The 21069-nt window shown below is 38.3% G+C and overlaps 3 protein-coding genes across 3 annotated transcripts; all 3 read right to left on the minus strand.

Moving 5' to 3' along the window:
* Window positions 1-15: 15 nt before the first annotated feature.
* LOC116251079 (callose synthase 9-like) lies at window positions 16-10746 on the minus strand. Its single transcript, XM_050076839.1, has 11 exons — window positions 10636-10746; window positions 10177-10274; window positions 9755-9855; window positions 8200-8311; window positions 7887-7997; window positions 7688-7813; window positions 6945-7034; window positions 3139-3236; window positions 2942-3056; window positions 917-1089; window positions 16-144 (listed from the first exon to the last, which is right to left on the minus strand). Exons 1-11 carry the CDS (start codon window positions 10655-10657, stop codon window positions 117-119), a joined length of 1074 nt encoding a protein of 357 aa, XP_049932796.1. The 5' UTR covers window positions 10658-10746; the 3' UTR covers window positions 16-116.
* A 380-nt stretch (window positions 10747-11126) lies between these two features.
* Window positions 11127-12438, minus strand: LOC126409923 (uncharacterized mitochondrial protein AtMg00810-like). Its single transcript, XM_050076840.1, has one exon. It carries the CDS (start codon window positions 12176-12178, stop codon window positions 11264-11266), a length of 915 nt encoding a protein of 304 aa, XP_049932797.1. The 5' UTR covers window positions 12179-12438; the 3' UTR covers window positions 11127-11263.
* Window positions 12439-17784: 5346 nt separating this feature from the next.
* LOC126409921 (uncharacterized) lies at window positions 17785-19300 on the minus strand. Its single transcript, XM_050076838.1, has 3 exons — window positions 18649-19300; window positions 18343-18547; window positions 17785-18256 (listed from the first exon to the last, which is right to left on the minus strand). Exons 1-3 carry the CDS (start codon window positions 19283-19285, stop codon window positions 17983-17985), a joined length of 1116 nt encoding a protein of 371 aa, XP_049932795.1. The 5' UTR covers window positions 19286-19300; the 3' UTR covers window positions 17785-17982.
* Between the last annotated feature and the right edge of the window lie 1769 nt (window positions 19301-21069).

The raw sequence follows: 21069 nt of genomic DNA on the forward strand, positions 1-21069 counted from the left end.
CTTTCGTTTTCTTTATGGTATCAGAGCTTCAGGTGGCTATAACGATCAATTCCTAGCGGCATCATTTACTGAAACGACCCAGTCATGGACTTTGGCCTTATTACTGGTCCTCAACTTTAAGGTCCTGCTCCTGCAAGACAACTTCTGAGAAATTGAAACATCAGCAAAATATTCTTGTAGTAGACAAATGTTCTCTTTCTAGAAACAATTTGACCTATTATTTTAGAGTAAAGAGTATCGATGAAAACAATAAGTGTTCTCCATCCCTGAAAACCCTCTAAACAGTAACCCCTGTTGCAGGAAGATAACTATTTAAAAGGGCTTGAAGGAGCCCAATGGTGTGTTCAGGATACTGCAAAATTTTTTAGTACATTGAGATGTTAAAACTATGGCTTCTTTTTAGAAATAATTGCCAAAACAAAACATATTAAAACTCCAAGATCCGTATGAACATTTGGATGGGTTTCCTGGTAGAGGAGTTGTAGCACAAAGTAAACAAACTTGTAGTGCAAGGTTAAGCAGGCAATGTTTCCAGCTAAACATATCAGCACCCTCTCGGTGATTAGGAAGAAAGGTTTTTCAACCTAAAGCCTATGATATTTCACAGATCAATTTCAGTTGTCCACAGATATATTTGGGATACATTTAACATAGCATTTTCAATTTGTTCCTAAAATCATGATATGTATTTGTACTTTTCATACTTCCACTTATCTTTCTCTAAATGTTCAGAATCCACAAACTTTAGCCTGTCACCTTGTCAAGTAGCATTGGGGAGAAATTTGTAGGTAGAGGCAGGTGAAAGAGTCATAAATATTAAGATGTTAATACAACTTAGACCACTCTTCTCTCCATAAACACTCACAAATTCAAGTCGGTTTTCTGAATAAGTAGCAGAAATTGCAAGGATACTCACAGTGAACCCACAACGCAGAGGATTTTTCTCTTTTGTATCTTTGCAAGACAAACCCTAGTCCCACTATTGCCATCAGAAGGTGGAAGTACATCAAAAACAACTATATCCAAGAGTTTATCCTCAAAAGGAACTTCCAGAAAAGCCAGAAAACATGGTTTTAGAACTGCCCAAACCTGTAAAAAGCAAGTCATCAATTAGCGCAAATGCAACACAAAAGGTTAGGTAGCTTCAGATGCACAAGTTTATATCACATTCAAAAACACGTATAAATATACATCCATGTGTGTAACAGAAGCAGCAAAACAAACCTAAACAAGTAAAGTAAATCATAAATTGGCATTATAATCTTGAATTGAACGTAGGAGATGAAATTCTGCATGAAAACTTTTCAATCCATCCACCAACTACAGAAAGGCTTCATATGCAGACCCTACAGGACAAGATTTACTAAAACCAATTGATTTCCGATGATTTATTCAGCAGGCAAACCAAGTGTACAAGACTGAGTCCATGACTCGCCTCAGTTCCAATATGAGCTTATTGACTGCCATCAGCAACTAGGTTGCTGACATCATCAAGCAACAGGTTATTTGAGGCTTGGCTAGATAGATAAATTTCCTAGGAGTGCCCAGCTATTGATGAATGATGATGCTGAAAGGATAAGATGACGACTAGGTCTCACACACTCACACACAGAGGCAAATGAATTTCCACAAAACAGCTTAGTTTGTACCTTGTAGATTAATTATGAAATGCCTAGCCTGCCAGAAACTAGCTTCTTAGATAAACATATCAACATCAAAAGGCTTGATAAACATATCAACATCAAAAGGCACACAACTATAGGAAAAGAGAAAATCCACTACTAAGAAAAATATCATAAAGTTCAGTTGAGTTTAAGAACTCTTCATCAACTTTTTCTTTTCATGTCCTTAAAATCTAAAAATGATTTCCATTAAACAGTTCCATGCCTGCGGAACAAATCCGTTGAATCTGCTCTACAAATGAGGAGAAAGTCATTTTTATGAGTTCTTCTAGACCTGCAGAAGTACTAAGAACACTTACCCACGTATGTTTAACTGAGTGGAGAAGTTTTGGAGCTCACAATGAGAACAATCATGCACTTAAGTTCATTGAACTATATAAGCTTGTAGTTCAGCTCAAGCTTATTTATTTCAGGCATAAGTGGAAAATTTTTAGCCTCAAGAATATTTCTCCGTTCTTACATCAACTTAATTCCCAAACTCCCAGGAACAGCATAACATGATAAAGATGATCAGTCGTACGGCTCATACATGTGCCATATGAACATATGGAACAGAAAAGAGCCATTTTTCTTCTAGAAGCAGTATATTACAAGAAGGCAACTTGTGAAGGATCAGAAACTTGGAGCTAGTTAAAGAGAGTTTATAAAAAGTGCTCTAATTAGATCAAAGATTTATAGCAAGGATGAAAGTACCATCAAATCACAATTATTAGCACCAGGAGGAAAAAGAAGAACCCCTAAATTTGTACCTTTTGCCAATTATTATTGCAACAATCAAACAGAGGGCATAAACAACATCATCCTTCTGAATCTTAGGCAGATGTTTCACCATAATATAATCCTCCTTTAGCTTAGGCCCATACTCAGGAAGAAAAGACAATTTTGAGGCCTCCAGAAATCTGGAGACCTAAAATTCATAAATTCTATGGTTACTTTTTGCATAAGACAGAGAATAGAAGATGCAAGCCGGTCAAATTTATCAAAGCATATGGGTTAAAAAATCACATCTAAAAGTCAATATGAACTACAAAGGGTTATATGCAGAAGGTATTCAATTCAAACTCAATCAAAATGGGTAAAACAGGTTCCATATGGATTTGGAAACTAAAGAAAGTCGCATCCAAACATGATGAAAAAAGTAAAACAAGCGATTAAGCATGAATCTGGTTTTGCCCCTTAACCCAGATGAAAAAGTAAAAGGAAACCAGTTGATCTCATAAAATAAATTTTGTCACAGAAAAAAGAAATGGCTTACATACATGATGAAAAATGTAACATAACCACTCAGGCAAGAATTTGATGTTTGCAGCTTGCCCCCAGATCAAGAAGCACAAGGAAATCAGTGTTATCTTCTTCTCCTTGCTGAGATCCAGACTACAAAACAGGACAAAGATTTATCATTTACTCATGAAACAGTGCTTTATGCACTAACATAGAACAACTCAAACTTGCATACTTGTTCCATGCAGGATGAATACCCAAATAGTTGCACCAACTCATGTAGTTTTGAAGTGACTTTGTGAAGACCTTGTCAACAGCAGCCTCATCCAATTTCTGCACAAAGGGAGAAAATAACACTCTATGAGAACCACTTATGCGCTCCCAGAGGTACGCAAAAAGCACATGCTTTGTCCTTGCAGAGTAGTGTAACTGAAAGTTGAAAAACTAGTAATTATAAATCAACACCAAGTAAAAACTTCCAAAAAACTGCCATCTAACAAAAGAATTCATTGCCAAAAAAAAATACTTTAATCAGATATTAATTTCCATGGCAGGCACACAAATATTAGATGTTTCTAACACATTAACAAAAAGAGGCAAAAAGATACAACAAAGAGGGTGCACCTTTAAAAGAGCAAGAACCTGCAGTTGAAGACAAGATAATGCAAGAAAGAAACCACAAACAAGCAGAGAATTTTAATTGCGATAAGAACATGCGGCTGAATGTCTTAAATAAGACTTCTGCTAGAAATGAAAGCAAAGGCACACAAGATATGCATCAGTCAAACACTTATCAAGTGTGCTAATATCATGGTAAAGGCACCTAAGAACTATGTCACAAGGATTCGGCTACCAGGCCGCCACACCCGCACTGAAGTGGATGTGGGTGAGTCGATGGGTGCAGCCCGACATGGCACTAGACACAGTTAACGTGTGTCCAATGCAGTTTGCCGCACCTGTTGTAAAAGATGGCGTGTCGAAGACACACCCGACTCGGGTCAACAATGAGCCGAGTGCAGTCAGGACATGCGGAGGACAAATATGTCCTCTTTTAACGATTTTTTTTTAAACTTGAAAATCAAAACCTTTGTCGACCAAGGGTTTTATTCTCTCGTATTAGGGCTTCGTTGAAGCCCTTCAGATTCCCGACGGCCGACGAAGGCTACTGGTCCTGCGCTTGGTGAGAATCGCGTTTCCAATGCCCAACAAAGATTTCCGGTCAATCGTCTTCTTTCCAACATCCTCAAACTCGTCGGCGAACACTAGCTTACGGGCGCTCATTCCTCGTTGGTTGATTTTTTGATGCCTACCTTACTGGTCCAATCCCTCTATGCCACAGGGCTTCCTCGACATTCGCTTGGTTCAGGTAGGTGCATTCAACTCTCTCATCAACTGATGCCCTTCACACTATTTCTACCGGATTTCACGCCGACACCAACCTACTGGTTAGACGACGGGTTTCCCATCCCCACACCGCAACTAGACATTCCCAACATTCAATTGAAAATCCCCATGCTGATTTATCCATTTCCCCAATTATTGCCGATTCCCTTTTTTGAACATTCCAGTGACTCAACTGATTTCCGACGATTTTTTTGTTTTTCCGCTGTCATCAACTCATCCTATGCTATTCTATATTTTTTTTCTATCTTTCTATTTGTAGCATTTTTTATTTTTGTTCATAAGAATGTTTCCAACAGATTTTCCTTTTGTTGTGCCTTGCTGATTTTTTATTTTTGTTTCTATCTTTCTATTCTTTAATGTTGTTATTCCTTCTGATGATTTTGCTGATGATATTGATTTTAGTGAAAGAACTGAATGATTAGAATGATGAATAGATTAAGACAAGAATGATGATTTTTTTTTTTTTTGTAATTGTTGAATCTGTTGATGGAACAATCCTTAAAACTCTAATGATCTAATCCTTGTTGATTGGTAGTGGTTATTTGTTAATTTTTATTAAAATTTTTCTGATATATATATATATATGTCTCACATCGAAGGTTTTTTGGACCTTGCCGCATCCCGCACTCATGTGACATTGCCTAAGAAGCACCACGGGTAAGTGGTAATATACTAACATCACAAGTCAGCATTCAAAGCAAGTAGCTAAGATCACAATAAAGAGGCATGAGGTGCAAACGGCTGGATCTGGGTCAACAAAGTGTATAACCCTATGTCGCAACTCTGGTTCAAGCTCATGGATGCAGCATATGCATTGTGTCGACATGGGTGTTGTCCCATCTTGCGGCATTTGTGTGACAATGATAAAAACCTATCTTCTAATACCATTTAAATATTAGGAGACATTTAAGTGGTCAGTTTTGATTATTTCCAATGAAAGTGTGTATATTTTAGGTAGCATCTAGTTATTATTTTATTATGTTTATGCAATCCATGTTTGTGATTTTGTATGTTACATATCTAAGTTTGGAGCCAACCACTACCGGTTACATATGCATTTTACAACATTGATTAGAGAATATGGAACTGGTGAAGTACTAAAAAGATCAAGATGACATATCATGTTTGATAGGCACAAACTCCAAAACATACTAAACCAAGCTACCTTATAGTTTACACAAAATTTTTCATTTTCAGAAACCATGAAATCATTTATAGAAGTGTGGTCTGCGGAAGGGAAATGTGAAAAGGAGGGAAACCAAAATATATTATATAAATGCTTGGACAATAGTAAAGAACCTAAAGAAATGACAGTAAAAAATAAGCACTTCTCAGTTTACAGATTAGAAGTACAGAGCCACATAGCAATAGTTTTTCTCTTTTAGTTCGAGTTCCTACAAAACATTGCAGGCATTATGATTCAGACAAAATATTGGATCATTTTGCACTAACTGTATGTGTCTGAACACATTAACAAAAAAACATGGATATCATATGTTGCACACAAGATAGGCATGCATAGTGGCCCCAACAGCCATATTAATGAATTTCTTTTTCCAACACGTGGTGTGTTAGCAGACAATGAAACAATAAGTTGTCCACATAAACATTGTTAAATACTTGTTAAATACTTTTAGAAGTTGATTAGAGATATTAGGCAGCAAGCATGCATAGGTTGGACAGCTCCACTCAACGTCAACTATGCTGGAAAACGAGGCAAACTGAAACTAATCTTGACTCCAACGATGCTGCACAAAAGAAAATCTGAAACCAGTCTACACCACTTGACTTCAACGATGTTCCCCCTCCGTATGATTTCAATGCTGCCAATAAAACATACCTCTAAATGTGAAGATCCATGAGGCAGAACTGAACCAAGCAGATCAACACACCCTTGTCGACGGCCTGACCTTCTTCCACGACAACAACATACACAATGACATCAGATTTGATCAGCATAACCTTATCGATGGCCTGACCTTCTTCCACGGCAGCCAGATTCACAACGACATCAGATTTTTTTTTTTTTTTTTTTTGCAACTCAAAGTCTTCAATCAGCAACACCAGGGTGCTAATCACGTCTCTACATGTTAAACATGATTAGCCCCTTTTCACCAACCAATTTGATTGCTCCTTTTGCAATCAGCAGTGATTTCAGACGTGAAACCCTAGCTGACGGGAAAGATGAGAAAGGAGGAAGGGAGGGAAGGAGCGTGGAACCCTAAATCCCTAGGGCCGTCGCTCTGATACCATGTTCAGTATGGGAGGAAGAAAGGGACGAGAGAGAGAGAGAGAGAGAGAGAGAGAGAGAGAAAGGAAACATTCTAAATCTCATTCATGTAACCCTAACTCATATTAAAAGAGATTAGGGTATTAACAACTTTACAAAATTAGTCCACTAGAAATAAGAAAGCAATAAAGTGGACCCTTCCAACTTTCTAAACCTCTAATCAACTTCTAAAAGTATTTAACAAACATAAAAGATGGTCACTAAAAATATTTCTGTAAAACACATAAAAGATTACATTTTCAAGTGGATAATTAGCAACTCAAAATACCCTGATATCAACCACACAAGCAAAAGATGCACATAGCAAAGCTAATTACTGGAAAAGGAAAGAAATGATTGCCACCTACTGGTTCAATTTCTCCCAGAATTCCTAGACGACTTTGTGCATAAGCCAACAGGAGAATAACATGCTCACGTTGATTGCCCACATTGTCTTTCTGCATACAGGAAGCAGGAATTTTGCAAAAAGGAAGAGGAACAACAATCTCATAGATTAAGGAACATACAAACTAAATAGGGATACAATGAGATATCAACAGCAAAAGATAATAGAAAACCAGAGTTTTTGGAAAAGTTATTTTGCACCTTGGTAGCGGTCACTAAAAAAAATATTTTCAATAAGGTTATGAAACAACAAACTTAGCATGGGACACAGCCAAAAAGCTAATTTTCGGCAAGCCTTCCCAGGAATATAGATGCTTTAAAAAATTTAACTTGAAACATCTATATATATATATATATATATATATATATATATATATATATATATATATATAAGGAACAACAGATCTTGGTTAGACAAACCCATTAAAAAAATACAAATAATATCATTATATCTATGTACCATCAGGTCTTTTGAAAACAATATATTACTTCGTTGTAAATAACATTGAAGCCAATTTCCTATCGATGCTGTGATGTTGCAAAAAATGTCAGTCACATCTGCAGCCACACATTACCTAAGAGAAAAAATCTGGCAAAACTAAATCTTGTAAAGAAGGCTGAAATGTTTGTAACATAACCTCATCAAAGATGTACATAACCAGAGATGATAGAGTTCCAGATATGATAGAATTTCATCAGGACCAACCTGAAATCCAAATACATGCTGCAAAAGATCTAGTATGTCTGCAGTCCTTGTTGCTCGCACAGAGAAGGTATTAGGAAACTTTGGTAATCCACTGTGGTATCTAAGTGCCGAAATAGCAGCTTTAACCTGGCAATAGGTATAAAGAAGCCAATCAAAGATGTTCCCCAGACAAAATATTCAAGTTTCCACGATCTTTTACCTCAGGAAAAGAAACAATCATATTTGTTGAAGATGGAGAATCCAATGGCACAATGTTATAAGCAACTAGATCTTCTGACATTGCAGCATCTGATTTCATAACCCTTTTCAACTGGAGAAAAATGAATCTTTCGTTATAAAGGCCAAGAAAGCAAAGGGAAAAGAATAATTCAAACAGGAGCACGAGAAATGGAACATAATGGCTTTCAGATAAACAAAAACACAGACTGCACTTGATAATTAGAAAAGCAAAAGATCAGCATTTTGGAGTTCATTATTAACCAGTACTACCAATGAAAATTTAAAGAACCAACCTCTTCAGGAATTAACTTGTCTGCATCTTCTGGGGATACTTCCTTACTGAGCTGTTCAACAACCGCTCCAAGAACTTTCAATGTTGCCAAAACCCTCTTTCTTTTCAGGCTTCTGCGTTCTAACATGGATTAACAATAAAACAGTAAGTTAACATATATCGTGGGATGGGCAATCATATGATATGCAGATTTTAGTTATAAATAGAACCTCCGCAAAAACATAGCACAACATCTTGTATAAATTAAAGAAAAATCATTTAGCCATGTAGTGACAACAGCAGGCACAAGGACCCTAAAGACTACTAAACTAGTTTACAAGCTAAGGCCATCACTTTCACCAAAATATGGTAAAAGGACCTATAGCACTTTTTTACAATATTATCAAAAGAAAAAAATCATAAGCTCATTACATATAAAAGAAACAAAAACGAAGACAAAGTCATTTCAATATGTAATATATGAATTATATAGACATGTAAAAGTATTTTGATTCTATGGTAATAAATAACACCACGATAATGGTATGACATTTTTTACAATGTTGCAGTACGTGAACGTTATTATCAGATTGTTTTTAAAGTACCTAGGAAAATTTTTGAAATATCAAACCTTTTGGTCATTTTAACACTCTAAGCTATTCAAAAGACTAAGCTACTGAAATATTGTGAAGATGTCAACCCTATCCCAATCATAAAGAGCAACCGCCAAGAGTTGTGCAACTAAAAGCAGGCTCATGCACCAAACTAGGGACAGAGGCAGCCCATACTAAGAATAAAGAAGGAAATTTTGCATTTTTACTTGAATAACTTTTGCTGTCCTTATCCCATCTTCTTCTAGGTTAGTTGGGGCAAGGGAGATTTGAAATCCCTATCCTCTTCTGTTCTTCTACTTTTCCTGCTTACGTTTTTCCATTATTCTACTACTTCCTTCTCCTCCTATGTTTATTATTCTTCGTCCTTTTTCTTTTTTCTATTCTCTTTTCTCTTTTATTTGTATTAAAAGGGCTGACCAGTTTCCAGCAAATTCCGACCATGGCCTTTTTAGAAGTATGTCACCGTAGGCTATCAATCACTTTTGACCACACAGCCAAATGTTCAGGGTTGGACCCTCTTCTAAAATGTTAACAAGATAATGCAGGTAACAGAAAAATTCATGGGAAGAATCCTTTTCTTCGTTACATTTTCCAGATTTCCTCAACATTACCTAGATTTATGCCACATGGATGTGGCACTAGAAACAGGAAGCAACATCATTCTTGGGATTCAAAATGTAATTTGCATAGGCTATACAGTGTCGAGTCAAAAAGAAGAATCTGTCAAACAGCCCTAGGCATCATGAACTGCATATCTCGAAACAGCAGCATCTAAGAGTTTGAGACCGCCAGGTTTATGTATTTGTATTTGCATGTTCGCAGCTTTGGTGGTTACCATTATAACTAACAGGGAAAAAAGGCATCACTTTGCATTTCATAACAGAATGGAACAGACAGTCATGGAAGTTTCACAGTAGATATAGAAAGCAGAAGGTTGTGAACAATGTTAAGTTTGATTCATACTCGCCAAGGTTGCCGCTGAAAGCACCAGATTCTCTCAACCTCAATTCTTCCTCCTGTAACTCATCTATTTTGTGTTTTTCCCTGTATAGCTTGTAAAACTCCTGCAAACGGGCAATATCCTGGGTCCTATCTATGACTCTGCTTCTCGTTTGGCAAATTTTTGCTAGAAAAATAAAAATGGAGAGCTGTAAATTGATTTTGAAAACAGAACACACATCAGAGCTTTGGAAAAGTTCATCTCAAGGATAACTCGAGAGAGTAAAAAATAAAAGTTTGCTACTAAAAAAGGTGAAGAAAAAGAGATAAAGATTTATAAGCTACTTAAAAAATATAAATTAAAGGCTCAAAGTAGATGACATAAACATTAGCTTTAAATATGTTAGTCTAACTAAATGACTTAAAAGTCATAAACATTCATGTACCTTGACAACTGACAGGAGACCAGTTTTGAATTGCAAGACACCCCTTCCTTCACTATCAGGATCCAAGTTCCGCGCCAACGAATATGCATGTTCACATACTGCATAACAATTCCACAGCTCGTATGTTAGATATTTGACAACACAAAGTAAGCAAAACAGTGACCTATTCTTGATTAATACCAGGCACCATGTGAGTCAAAGGAGAATTAAAGTTCACAGAGCTAATTATCTTCTCTCAATGTGTAAAAGGACAAGTACTCAAGCTAAGCAGCTATTGCCACGAAAAAAGTTTATCACTATCCTTTTACCGGTTTGATCACATTCGACAAAGTCTTACATTACAAAACCAAAGATATCATTAACAGCCTAACAGGTCTTCTTTGCATGATTTATTCAAGCAACTCTGCATACAAATCAATGAATTAGAAGAAGGAAAAACTGAGGTGCAGACATGGATACCAATGTCTGTAACGCCCGTCATATTGTTGGGCAAGTCGGGTCGGATCGGGACCCAGACCCGGACCCTAGCCCCACGCGAGGCGTTTGGGCAGAGTGGGTCGGGTCAGGGTCCAGACCCAGACCCTAGCCCCACGCGAGGGAGCCCGACGCCGTCTCTCCTCCCTCGCTTTCTCTTCTCCTTCGTTTTCCTCTTACCGTCTCCTCCTTACTGATAGAAATCTAGCACCAATATCTGTAACCAGAAAACATCACTCACGCAGGAAGATAGAGATAGAGAGAGAGAGAGAGAGAGAGAGAGAGAGAGAGGGAGAGAGAGAATGAAAACAAGAAGAAACTGAGGAGAAGAAGCCGTAGCCAAAATGGTTTGCACAGCCTCTATTTATAATCCCATTTCTAGAATTCTACGAGTCTCCAATCGTAGAATCCTAGGAGATTTCACAAGCTCCAAGGACATTAATTACATCATAGAAACCTAAGAGACTTCACATATTACAAGGATATTAACTACAACATAGAATCCTAGGAGACTCTTCACATGTTACAAGGACATTAAATATCTTAACACATTCTACAAGGAGGTGGAATCCTAAGAGACTCCTCTTCAACGTGCTGGTGAAGGATTTATATTTTAACACCCTCCCTCAAGTTGTGCATGGTTTTGCACCATGTACAACTTGCCTTTTAGAAACCAGAATCGTTCCTTTGTTAATCCTTTTGTAAATAAGTCTGCAACTTGTTCATCTGTACGAACATAAATAGGCTGAATCTCCTTGTCTTCCACCTTTTGTCTAACAAAGTGTTGATCAATCTCAATGTGCTTTGTTCGACCATGTTGTACGGGATTAAAGGCAATGTTAATAGCGCTTTGATTATCGCACATTAACATTGATGTTTTAATATTTTCTCCAATGTCTTCTAGCAAATGTCTAACCCATGTAACTTCAGCAGTACCTGCAGCCATGCATCTGTATTCAGCTTCAGTGCTGGATCTTGCTACTGCCTTTTGCTTTCGACAACTCCAAGACACAAGATTACGTCCAATGAAAATACAAAAACCAGAAATGGACTTTCTTTGATCGGGATCTCCAGCCCAATCTGCATCTGTGAATGTCATAAGTTGATGTCCAGTAGTTATATTTTCACTCTTACCATAAACTAAGCCATCTCCTACTGTCCCTTTAAGATATCTTAATATTCTTTTGACAGCATCCATGTGAGTATCTCTAGGTGCATGCATAAATTGAGATACTTGATTCACAGCATATATAATATCTGGTCTAGTAAATGTAAGATATTGAAGTGCCCCAACAATACTTCGATACTGCGTAGGATCTTCATATAACTCCCCATCTTGAGCACTTAGTCTTTGATTTAGAACACTAGGAGTTCCAACAGGCTTACAATCAGACATACCTGACTTTTTCAGCAGATCCAACGTGTATTTCTGTTGTGTCAATGTGAGGCGATTATTGTGCCTATCAATCTCCACTCCAAGAAAGAATCGTAAATCACCAAGCTCTTTCATTTTGAAGTTTTGCATCATCAAAACTTTAGCTTCTTCTATGTGTTTTTCTGAATTGCCTGTGATAACAATATCATCAACATATATAAGAAGTAAAGTAAATATGTTTTCCTTTCGATAAATGAAAAGAGAGTGATCTAGAGGACATCTCCGAAAACCACATTCTTGAATCTTGCAAGAGAAACTGTCAAACCACGAACGTGAGGCCTGTTTAAGTCCATAAATAGATTTTCTTAGTTTGCAAACCCATGCATGAGAGTCTCCTTTCGTGTATCCTGGAGGTTGTTCCATATATACTTCCTCCCTTAAATCACCATGAAGAAAAGCATTCTTCACGTCTATTTGATGTAGTCTCCATCCATATTCAACTGCCAATGATATAATCACGCGAATTGTTCCCATTTTGATCACAGGGCTGAATGTCTCATCATAATCTTCTCCATATTGTTGTGTAAACCCTTTTGCTACTAACCTTGCTTTGTGTCTTTCTATGCTGCCATCAGGTTTGTATTTAATTTTGTATACCCATTTGGAGCCCACTACGTTCTTTTCGTGTGGCCTCGGAACGATCTCCCATGTTCCACATTCATGCAAGGCATCCATTTCTTCTTTCATAGCCTTTCTCCAATGATGTGATTTTGATGCTTGATCAAATGAAGTAGGTTCTTCCTCCTTGCCAACTTTTGCCATGAATAACTAAAAATCAAGTGATAAAGAATCATAACTAACCCACCTGTGAATGGGATGACGAATGCGTTGGGATCTTCTAAGGTGGGGCATGTTGTCTTCTTCACTGTGAGCATCTCTGTCCCTTAGTCGTCGACTGTAGATAAGACCCGAATACCGATGTGCATTGTTGCTCTGTTCTTCATTATTGTTTTCGTGATGACTTGATGACTGTGTTGGATCTTCTTGATTTTCACTTTGAGCCATATCCGACGGTTGTATTGCTCTCTATGAATCTTCACTTTGAGGCACATCATTTTCTATAACAGGATCTGCATTGAATAACTGTGTATTGGTCCAGGGATCATAAGATTCAATGGTCATAGGCATTTCATTTATATTATCAAAACTATGTTCATAAAAAATGACATTTCTTGAAGTTTTGATACGTTTAGTTGTTAGATCATAGCATCGAAAACCTTTATATTCATCAGCATATCCAACGAATCTACATTGAATAGCTTTGTCTTGAAACTTGTTCCTCAAGGCAGCATCAACGTGAACATAGCATACACAACCAAAAACCTTCAAGTTCTTGTAATCAGGTTGTTTGCCTAAGAGTGTAAAATATGGCGATTTAGACATCAAGAGTGTCATAGGCAAACAATTTATTATGTATACAGCAGTATGGAAGGCTTCAGTCCACAAGGAAATGGGCACATTAGTATCATGCATCATGCTCATGGCGCTTTCAACTATATGTCGATGTTTCCGCTCAACTACACCATTTTGTTGTGGTGTGTAAGGGCAGGAAATTTGTCTAGTTATTCCTTTTTCACGTAGAAATTCAATGAAATCAAGCGAGGAATATTCTCCCCCTCCATCACATTGAAAATGCACCACATTGGATGAAAATTTAGTTTGAATCATGGCATAGAAGTTTCGAAATATGTGAGGTACTTCTGATTTGTGTTTCATGAAGTAAATCCAGGTGAAACGTGAGTAAGAGTCAATGAATAAGACATAATATCTTGACCCAGACATGGAATCAATAGGGGCTGGCCCCCATACATCAGAAAAAATAGTTTCAAAAGGTTTGGAAGCCCTTTGATTTATATTATGGAAAGGTAAAACATGACTCTTACAAAGTCCACAACTTGAACATTTTTTGACACTTGAAGTAAGAGGTAAACTTGATCTTGGAATGAAACTATCTGTGACAAGTTTTTCAATGAAATGTCGACCACAGTGTCCTAGCCGACTATGCCACAAATTAGACTCCAAAAATTGGTTAGAGCCTCTTACTTTTGATTGAAAATGGCAAGAACTTGGCACTGATGACGCATTATGAGAAAGAGAAAATGTCTTCAATCCTATATCAAAAGTGGATGAATCCTTGGGTAGACATTCCTTGAGGACGTACATATTCCCTTGACGCTCCCCTCTAGCGAACATTTTCTTCGTTTGGAGGTCCTTGACATAGACAGAAGAAGGTGTGAATTCAACAGAAGAGCTTGTATCATCAATGAGTTTAGAAATGGATATGATGTTCTTTTTGATATTGGGAGCAAGAACAACATTAGACAGTGATAGAGACGAGGATGACAATGGAATATGTGCATTTCCAATATGTGTAATAGGATGAGATTTTCCATCACCTGTTATAATGCAACTTCTACCGTAATGAGGGGATAAGTTAGTCAATTTACCTGCATTTCCTGTCACATGGGTAGCTGCACCTGAATCCAAGAACCATTCTCCCTGCTCATTTTGCTTTATAGTCATCTTTGAGAATGCGGTCATCAATAGCTGTTGCATATCTTCAGCGGTGGATTTAGAACTTTGTCCTCCTTGTTTATAATCATGTCTTACCCCTTTGTTTTTATTTTGAGGATTAAACCAACATTGTGCCTTCATGTGTCCTTTCTTGTTGCACTGAAAACAAATTGGTATTTTTCTTGAAGTATCCAAAGGAGACATACCTTGGTTATGTGGTGTTGGTAGAATGCCACGACCACCATGGTTGGAGTTCCCATGGCTCTTACCAAACTTTACATTCATGGCCAGCACATTTTGGGAGTTCCCTTGATCAGTCCTTTCAATGACTCTTTTCATATTCATTTCATGTTGGAGAAGTTTACCTTGTAGTTCGTTGAAGGAAGGCAGAACAGAAAGGACCTCAAGAGCTGTAATAAAAGCATGATAATCATGCCCAAGTCCATTCAAGGTTTGCTGCACCTTTTCCTTATCAGAAATGTTATTCCCTGAGGCAGCAAGTTGGTCTGCGACGGCCTTAATACGCCCCAAATAATCCATGATAGACGTTGAACCTTTGCTCAAATTCTGAAATTCTTTCTTTAAGTACATAATTCGAGCTTCTGATATTTGGGAAAAGGTATCAGCAAGGGTTTCCCATAATTCTTCTGCAGTACAATCATCAGAAACTGAAAGTAACACTTGTTGAGATAAAGTGGACAAAATATACGCAACCAGACTTTGATCACGTCTCATCCACATAGCATGTTCAGGATTGTTGTCTTCATGAACAGCAATAACTTCTCCTGCCTCATTTTTTATTTCCTGTAAGACGGATATTGGTGGAGCCTTTGTTGAACCATCGAGATGTCCAAAGAGGCCTTGACTTCTTATGAAAGGCATGATTTGCCTTTTCCAGATCAGATAATTCTCATGGTTGAGTTTTTCGGTAATAAGGTGAGGAAGAAAACTTGAGGACATGCTAGAATGCGAAAGGTTTTCCATGACAGCAGAAAGGAATGGTATATAGGTAGAAGATGAGAGGGAAAGAAGACACGATATAACAAGATGTGTCCTTGGGTAAGCAAGAAGAAAAAGGAACAAGAATTGCGCAAGAGAAAAGTAAATTCAGGATAGAGACAAGATGAGAAAAGAGTTCTAACCAGATCAGACCTGTTTGGGCATTTCGTTTGGTAGAGATAACGTAACCTGGCTCTGATACCATAATAGAAATCTAGCACCAATATCTGTAACCAGAAAACAGCACTCACGCAGGAAGATAGAGATAGAGAGAGAGAGAGAGAGAGAGAGAGAGAGGGAGAGAGAGAATGAAAACAAGAAGAAACTGAGGAGAAGAAGCCGTAGCCAAAATGGTTTGCACGGCCTCTATTTATAATCCCATTTCTAGAATTCTAAGAGTCTCCAATCGTAGAATCCTAGGAGATTTCACAAGCTCCAAGGACATTAATTACATCATAGAAACCTAAGAGACTTCACATATTACAAGGATATTAACTACAACATAGAATCCTAGGAGACTCTTCACATGTTACAAGGATATTAAATATCTTAACACATTCTACAAGGAGGTGGAATCCTAAGAGACTCCTCTTCAACGTGCTGGTGAAGGATTTATATTTTAACACTTACCCACGACCGGAACTCAGGGAAGAAGACGACGGCAGCGGCGACGGCGACGATGGCGGCGGCGAGGGCGACGGCGACGACGACGATGGCGGCACTTGAGGTGAACCCTGTCGTCCCCTGCCTCTTCCTCTCTTCTCTCTTCTTCTTCCCGTTCTCTTTTCCCTCCTCCCTCTCCCACTGTCTCACGTCTCCCCTCTCAACCGAATGACTCTCTCTGGCCGTCTCCCTCTTTTCTCTCGTGCCCTCTTCTTCACACGATCCCTCTCCTCACTCACTCTCACTCCCCCACCTGCTCTCTCTCTTCTCTCACCCCCACCACCGTTTTCCCCTTTTTTTTTGGTCTGAACCCCTCCTCTCTCTGTCTCCCCTTTTTGTCAGCGCCTCTCCCAGCCCACACGGTCCCTTCGTGAGCTCTCTCTCCCTATTTTCTATCTGATTTTCCCTTTTTCCCCAACTGAGCACTCGTTTTCACTAATGTTATCGCTGTTGATCGATTTTCAGCTTGGGGGAAGTGTTCTTTTTCCTCATAGCAGCGACTAGGGGTGTTGGTGGTGGAGACTGGGCACGTTTTTTTTGTTGGTTGGGAATCGTTTGGACACTTGAGGTGGCTGTCGGAGACGTTACAACAGTTCGGACTCTCGTTTTGGGGTGAGCAAGATCTAATCAAGCCCAAACTATTGAATATTATCGGTTAGAGCATGTATAATTACTGCTTGAGCATGCTAGAGTTTAGAATTGATGATTTGGGACACATGTTAGAGATTTTGTTTTTGGGGAAAGTAGGATTATGTTGGAGAAGCGTTGATTCATGGCTATAATGATCATTTGCGCATGATGAGTTAATTTTTGAAGCAATAGGGAAGCATGGTAAAATTTGAGATGTTGTGGGGAAGATTTAGAACCGTTGTTGCGAGCACGTGGCGCATGCTTTTGTGAATGAATGTATTTTGGCGTTATTTAGGGGGAATACGTATATTGGATGTATCTTTGGGGTAGACACTTTAACTATAGAAAGCATTTAAGAAGTATTAAGGATGGAGTGATTGAAGCATTGTGTTTTGACGTTGGTGGCATGCAACGGCAAGAGGTTGGGAAGTGGCCTATTGGAGAGCTTGTAGGTCGACACTACTCGTCGACACCCTCTTGAGGCGATGACACGCGCCTCAATGCTTTTGTTTTGTACTTGCTTGGAATGTGATGATAACTAGTAGAAATCTTATCTTTTGTTTATGTTTTCAGGTGCACCGGGCACGTCCCATCGACCTTGAGCTACCTGATTCGAAGTTCAAGGCATTTTGAAGAGTGTTGTGAGCGCGCCACAGGTATGGCGACATTCCAGGCAATGTTATCACTGCCGTATCGTAACGTATCATAAATGTATCGTAACGTATCGTAAAATTAATTTTTTAATTTGTAAAAAATATTAAAAATTTATAAAAAAATAGAAAAAAAATCAGAAAAATTCTAAAAAAATCCGAAAAAACTAGTAAAAAACAGAAAAATTCAAGAAAAATGTATTTAAAGGAACATTCATCATTCATGTATATGAAGTAAGACCTGTGAGCTATGCATATGAACAAGACATTCCAAAATAAGAAATCAAACATTCAAAAAAACAAAATAACATACTAAACAACCTAAGAGTATTCAATTACATCACAATTCATAAGTTCAGAAGTCAAAACTCAGAACATATTGACATAGTTTTCAAAACTCAAAACAAAAAGCATCGTCAATCGTCATTTGCATCATCATCTTCATTCTTCATCATCATCTTCACTTCCTTCATTAACTTCTTCTTCTATCCCCTCTGTTGCAAATGGAATGTCACCAACATTCCATTGCTCCCCCCCAGCCTCTCCTTCTTCAACAATCTCTGCTGCTCCTTCAACATTCAAAAAATCAAGATCGTCCTCATCAAGTATTGCAGCTGGTTCTTCTTCAACCCAAGAATCTAATATATCAAAATGGTCAATGAAGATAGGATCATATTGATTGTGATGCTTCCTCGTAGATGTTGTTTCTAGTTGCCTAACAAGAGAAAAAATTAACAAATTGTTAGAGATTAAAATATATATTAGAATTTGATATTCTTGTATAACAAAACAAATGTTTACCTTTGTCTCAACTTCATATTATAACGAACATAAACAAGGTCATTCAACCTTTTATGTTCCAGCCTATTCCTCTTCTTACTATGGATGTGCTGAAATACACTCCAATTTCTTTCACATCCAGTTGCACTACATGTTTGACTGAGGATTCTAATTGCAAGCTTCCTTAATTCTGGGCAATCAGGCCCAAACCTTTCCCACCACAAATCTAATAACAGATGGAAAGTAAAAATGTTGTCAGAAATAAATATATGAGAAGGTAGAATAAAAGCTAAACAACAAAAAGTATAAAGTTTCTTTTTCTAATACCTGGACGCATAGTTGTCCTGCATCGAACTGTTGTGTCTCTCGCCATGGTACCAGAAGCCGTATCATATTTGTTGATCGACATATGGATAGCGTCTTGTTCTTTACTATCACTTACTAATACATCAATGCAATCCAACATGCCATACTCGACCTCTCTGTCCTTCTTAAAAGTAGGAAGATATCTAATAGCAGGATTTAGGTAGTAGGCTGCTGCATGAAGTGGACGATGAAGTTGTCCAGACCACCTTTCATCTATAATCTTCCATATAGGCATGTACAACTTCTTTTTTCCCTTCATATTATCTCTAATGGCTTCCTTGGCTCTATCCATAGACTCGTATAAATATCCAATAGAAGGTCTATCTTCACTATCAACTAATCTGAGGACTTTCACTAGAGGTACACAAATCTTCAATAAGTACACACATGATTCCCAAAAGTCAACATCGAAGATAGTATCCACAACTGTCGTAGCCTTTCTTTTATAGGCATGTGGATATGCAGCCCAATCATCACTTGAAAACATCTGCCTGAGAGAAGATCTTTGCTTGACTATACCCTGCACAGTCAAAACATTTGTAGCAAACAGTGTTTGTGCAGGTCGAATCAATTCAGCCCCATTTGTGAATTTCCTCATCAAATTCAAGACATAAGCATGATTGTAAATAAACTTCGTGATTTCTTGGCATCTGTGAACTGTCAACTACATATCATCCCTTTCACCAAGATCCTGAAGCATAAGATTTACACAGTGAGCAGCACATGGACTCTAATAAAAATGTCCCATATCGTGCTGCTAACATTTCACCTGCAGCTTTATAATTTTGCTGCATTATCAGTGATAAATTGTACGACATTTTCAAGCCCAACTTCTTCTATAACTTTATCAAAAATCCCAAACAACACATCAGCAGTCTTCGGATTATCAGACAAATCAACAGATTTTAAGAACATAGTACCAAGAGGGCAATATACAAGGAAGTTTACCAATGTTCTGTTCTTGATGTCTGTCCACCCATCTGCCATTACACTGCATCCTGTAGCTTTCCAACTCAATTTTAGTTCATCACAATATGTCTTCACATCTCTAACTATATTGTTGAGAATTTTACCTCGCAATTTATGAAAAGAGGGCATTTTATACCCTCGCCCTACACTAGCAATCGCATCTGCTATAGGCTGATAATGATAAGAGTTTGCTGCATTGAAGGGAATGGATGCATCATAGAACCACCTTCCTATGGTTTCATCTGCTGCTTCAATAATATCCTTTGATTGCATGGCTATACGAATCTCAGGCTGAGCACCAGCAGCAGTATAATTGGGAAAAAAATTCTTGATCGAACCAGACATATTGCTCGACTTCATAGTAGGTACTCTACCACCACCAGTACGACCCTGACTTCTGCCACGTCCTCGTGAAACTGAACTTATACTTGCACCTCTTCTTTTTCTGGTTGCAGTTGCAGAAGAACCACCTCCATGCATGATGCCTTTCCCTTTAGTTGTTCCCAAACTGACACCAACATCTTCTTGTTCAAGTTGAACATCTTCACCTTCACTTTCTTCTCCTTCATGTGGGTCCCCATATCCTTCCTCCGCATCTTCCATGTCCTTTTCAATCCTACTTGCTTTCACTGCATTAAGAAGCTGCTGACACTGGTGCTCTTGGGAGCCATTGCAAGCAGCCACATTGTTGTGTGTACCAGCTATATGGTGTTTAAAGCGAGAAATCCCTCCTGATATGATTTGCTTACAATAATTGCACTTAACTCTTAATCTATCTTTGGGATTCACCCTTGTACACCACTGCCATGCAGGATCCGACATTATATCTTCACAAAACAAGTAAAAACATACAAATAAATGTAGGAAATAAGAGAAATGAACGATTCAACGGCAAAAATGAGTTATTTCTTACCTTCTTGGTGTTAAAAACCAAAAAACCCTCTTTCTCCAAGCTTCCCACCGTCCCAAGACTCCCCACAACGAGAAATGAAGCTTCTTCACCGGCAAATCTTGATGCAATGGAGAAAATCTCTCCCTCCCACGTCTCTCGCAGCGTTGAGAAACAAGAAGAGAGAGAGAGAGGAGCGTCGGTTTGAGAATAAGAAGCAAAAAGGGGCCCGACGGCCCCTTTTTTAATTTTACTCCCGTATCGTGCGATACGGGGGTGTATCGAACGTATCGTGTGATACGCCCACCGTATCGCACGATACGTGCGATACGCGAACGATACGTACGCGTATCGTATTTAATAGGTGTACCGTATCGAAAACGTTGATACGGACGATACGTATCGTACGATACGCGTCCGTATCGTACGATACAGATAACATTGATTTCAGGCAAATCCCTGCCTGGGCAAGGGTGTGAATGTGTGTTCCTAGGATCATGGGATCCTAGGATTTGTGATGTGAA

The sequence above is a fragment of the Nymphaea colorata genome, chromosome 3 (genome assembly GCF_008831285.2).
Source record: "Nymphaea colorata isolate Beijing-Zhang1983 chromosome 3, ASM883128v2, whole genome shotgun sequence".
Classification (NCBI taxonomy): Eukaryota; Viridiplantae; Streptophyta; class Magnoliopsida; order Nymphaeales; family Nymphaeaceae; genus Nymphaea; species Nymphaea colorata.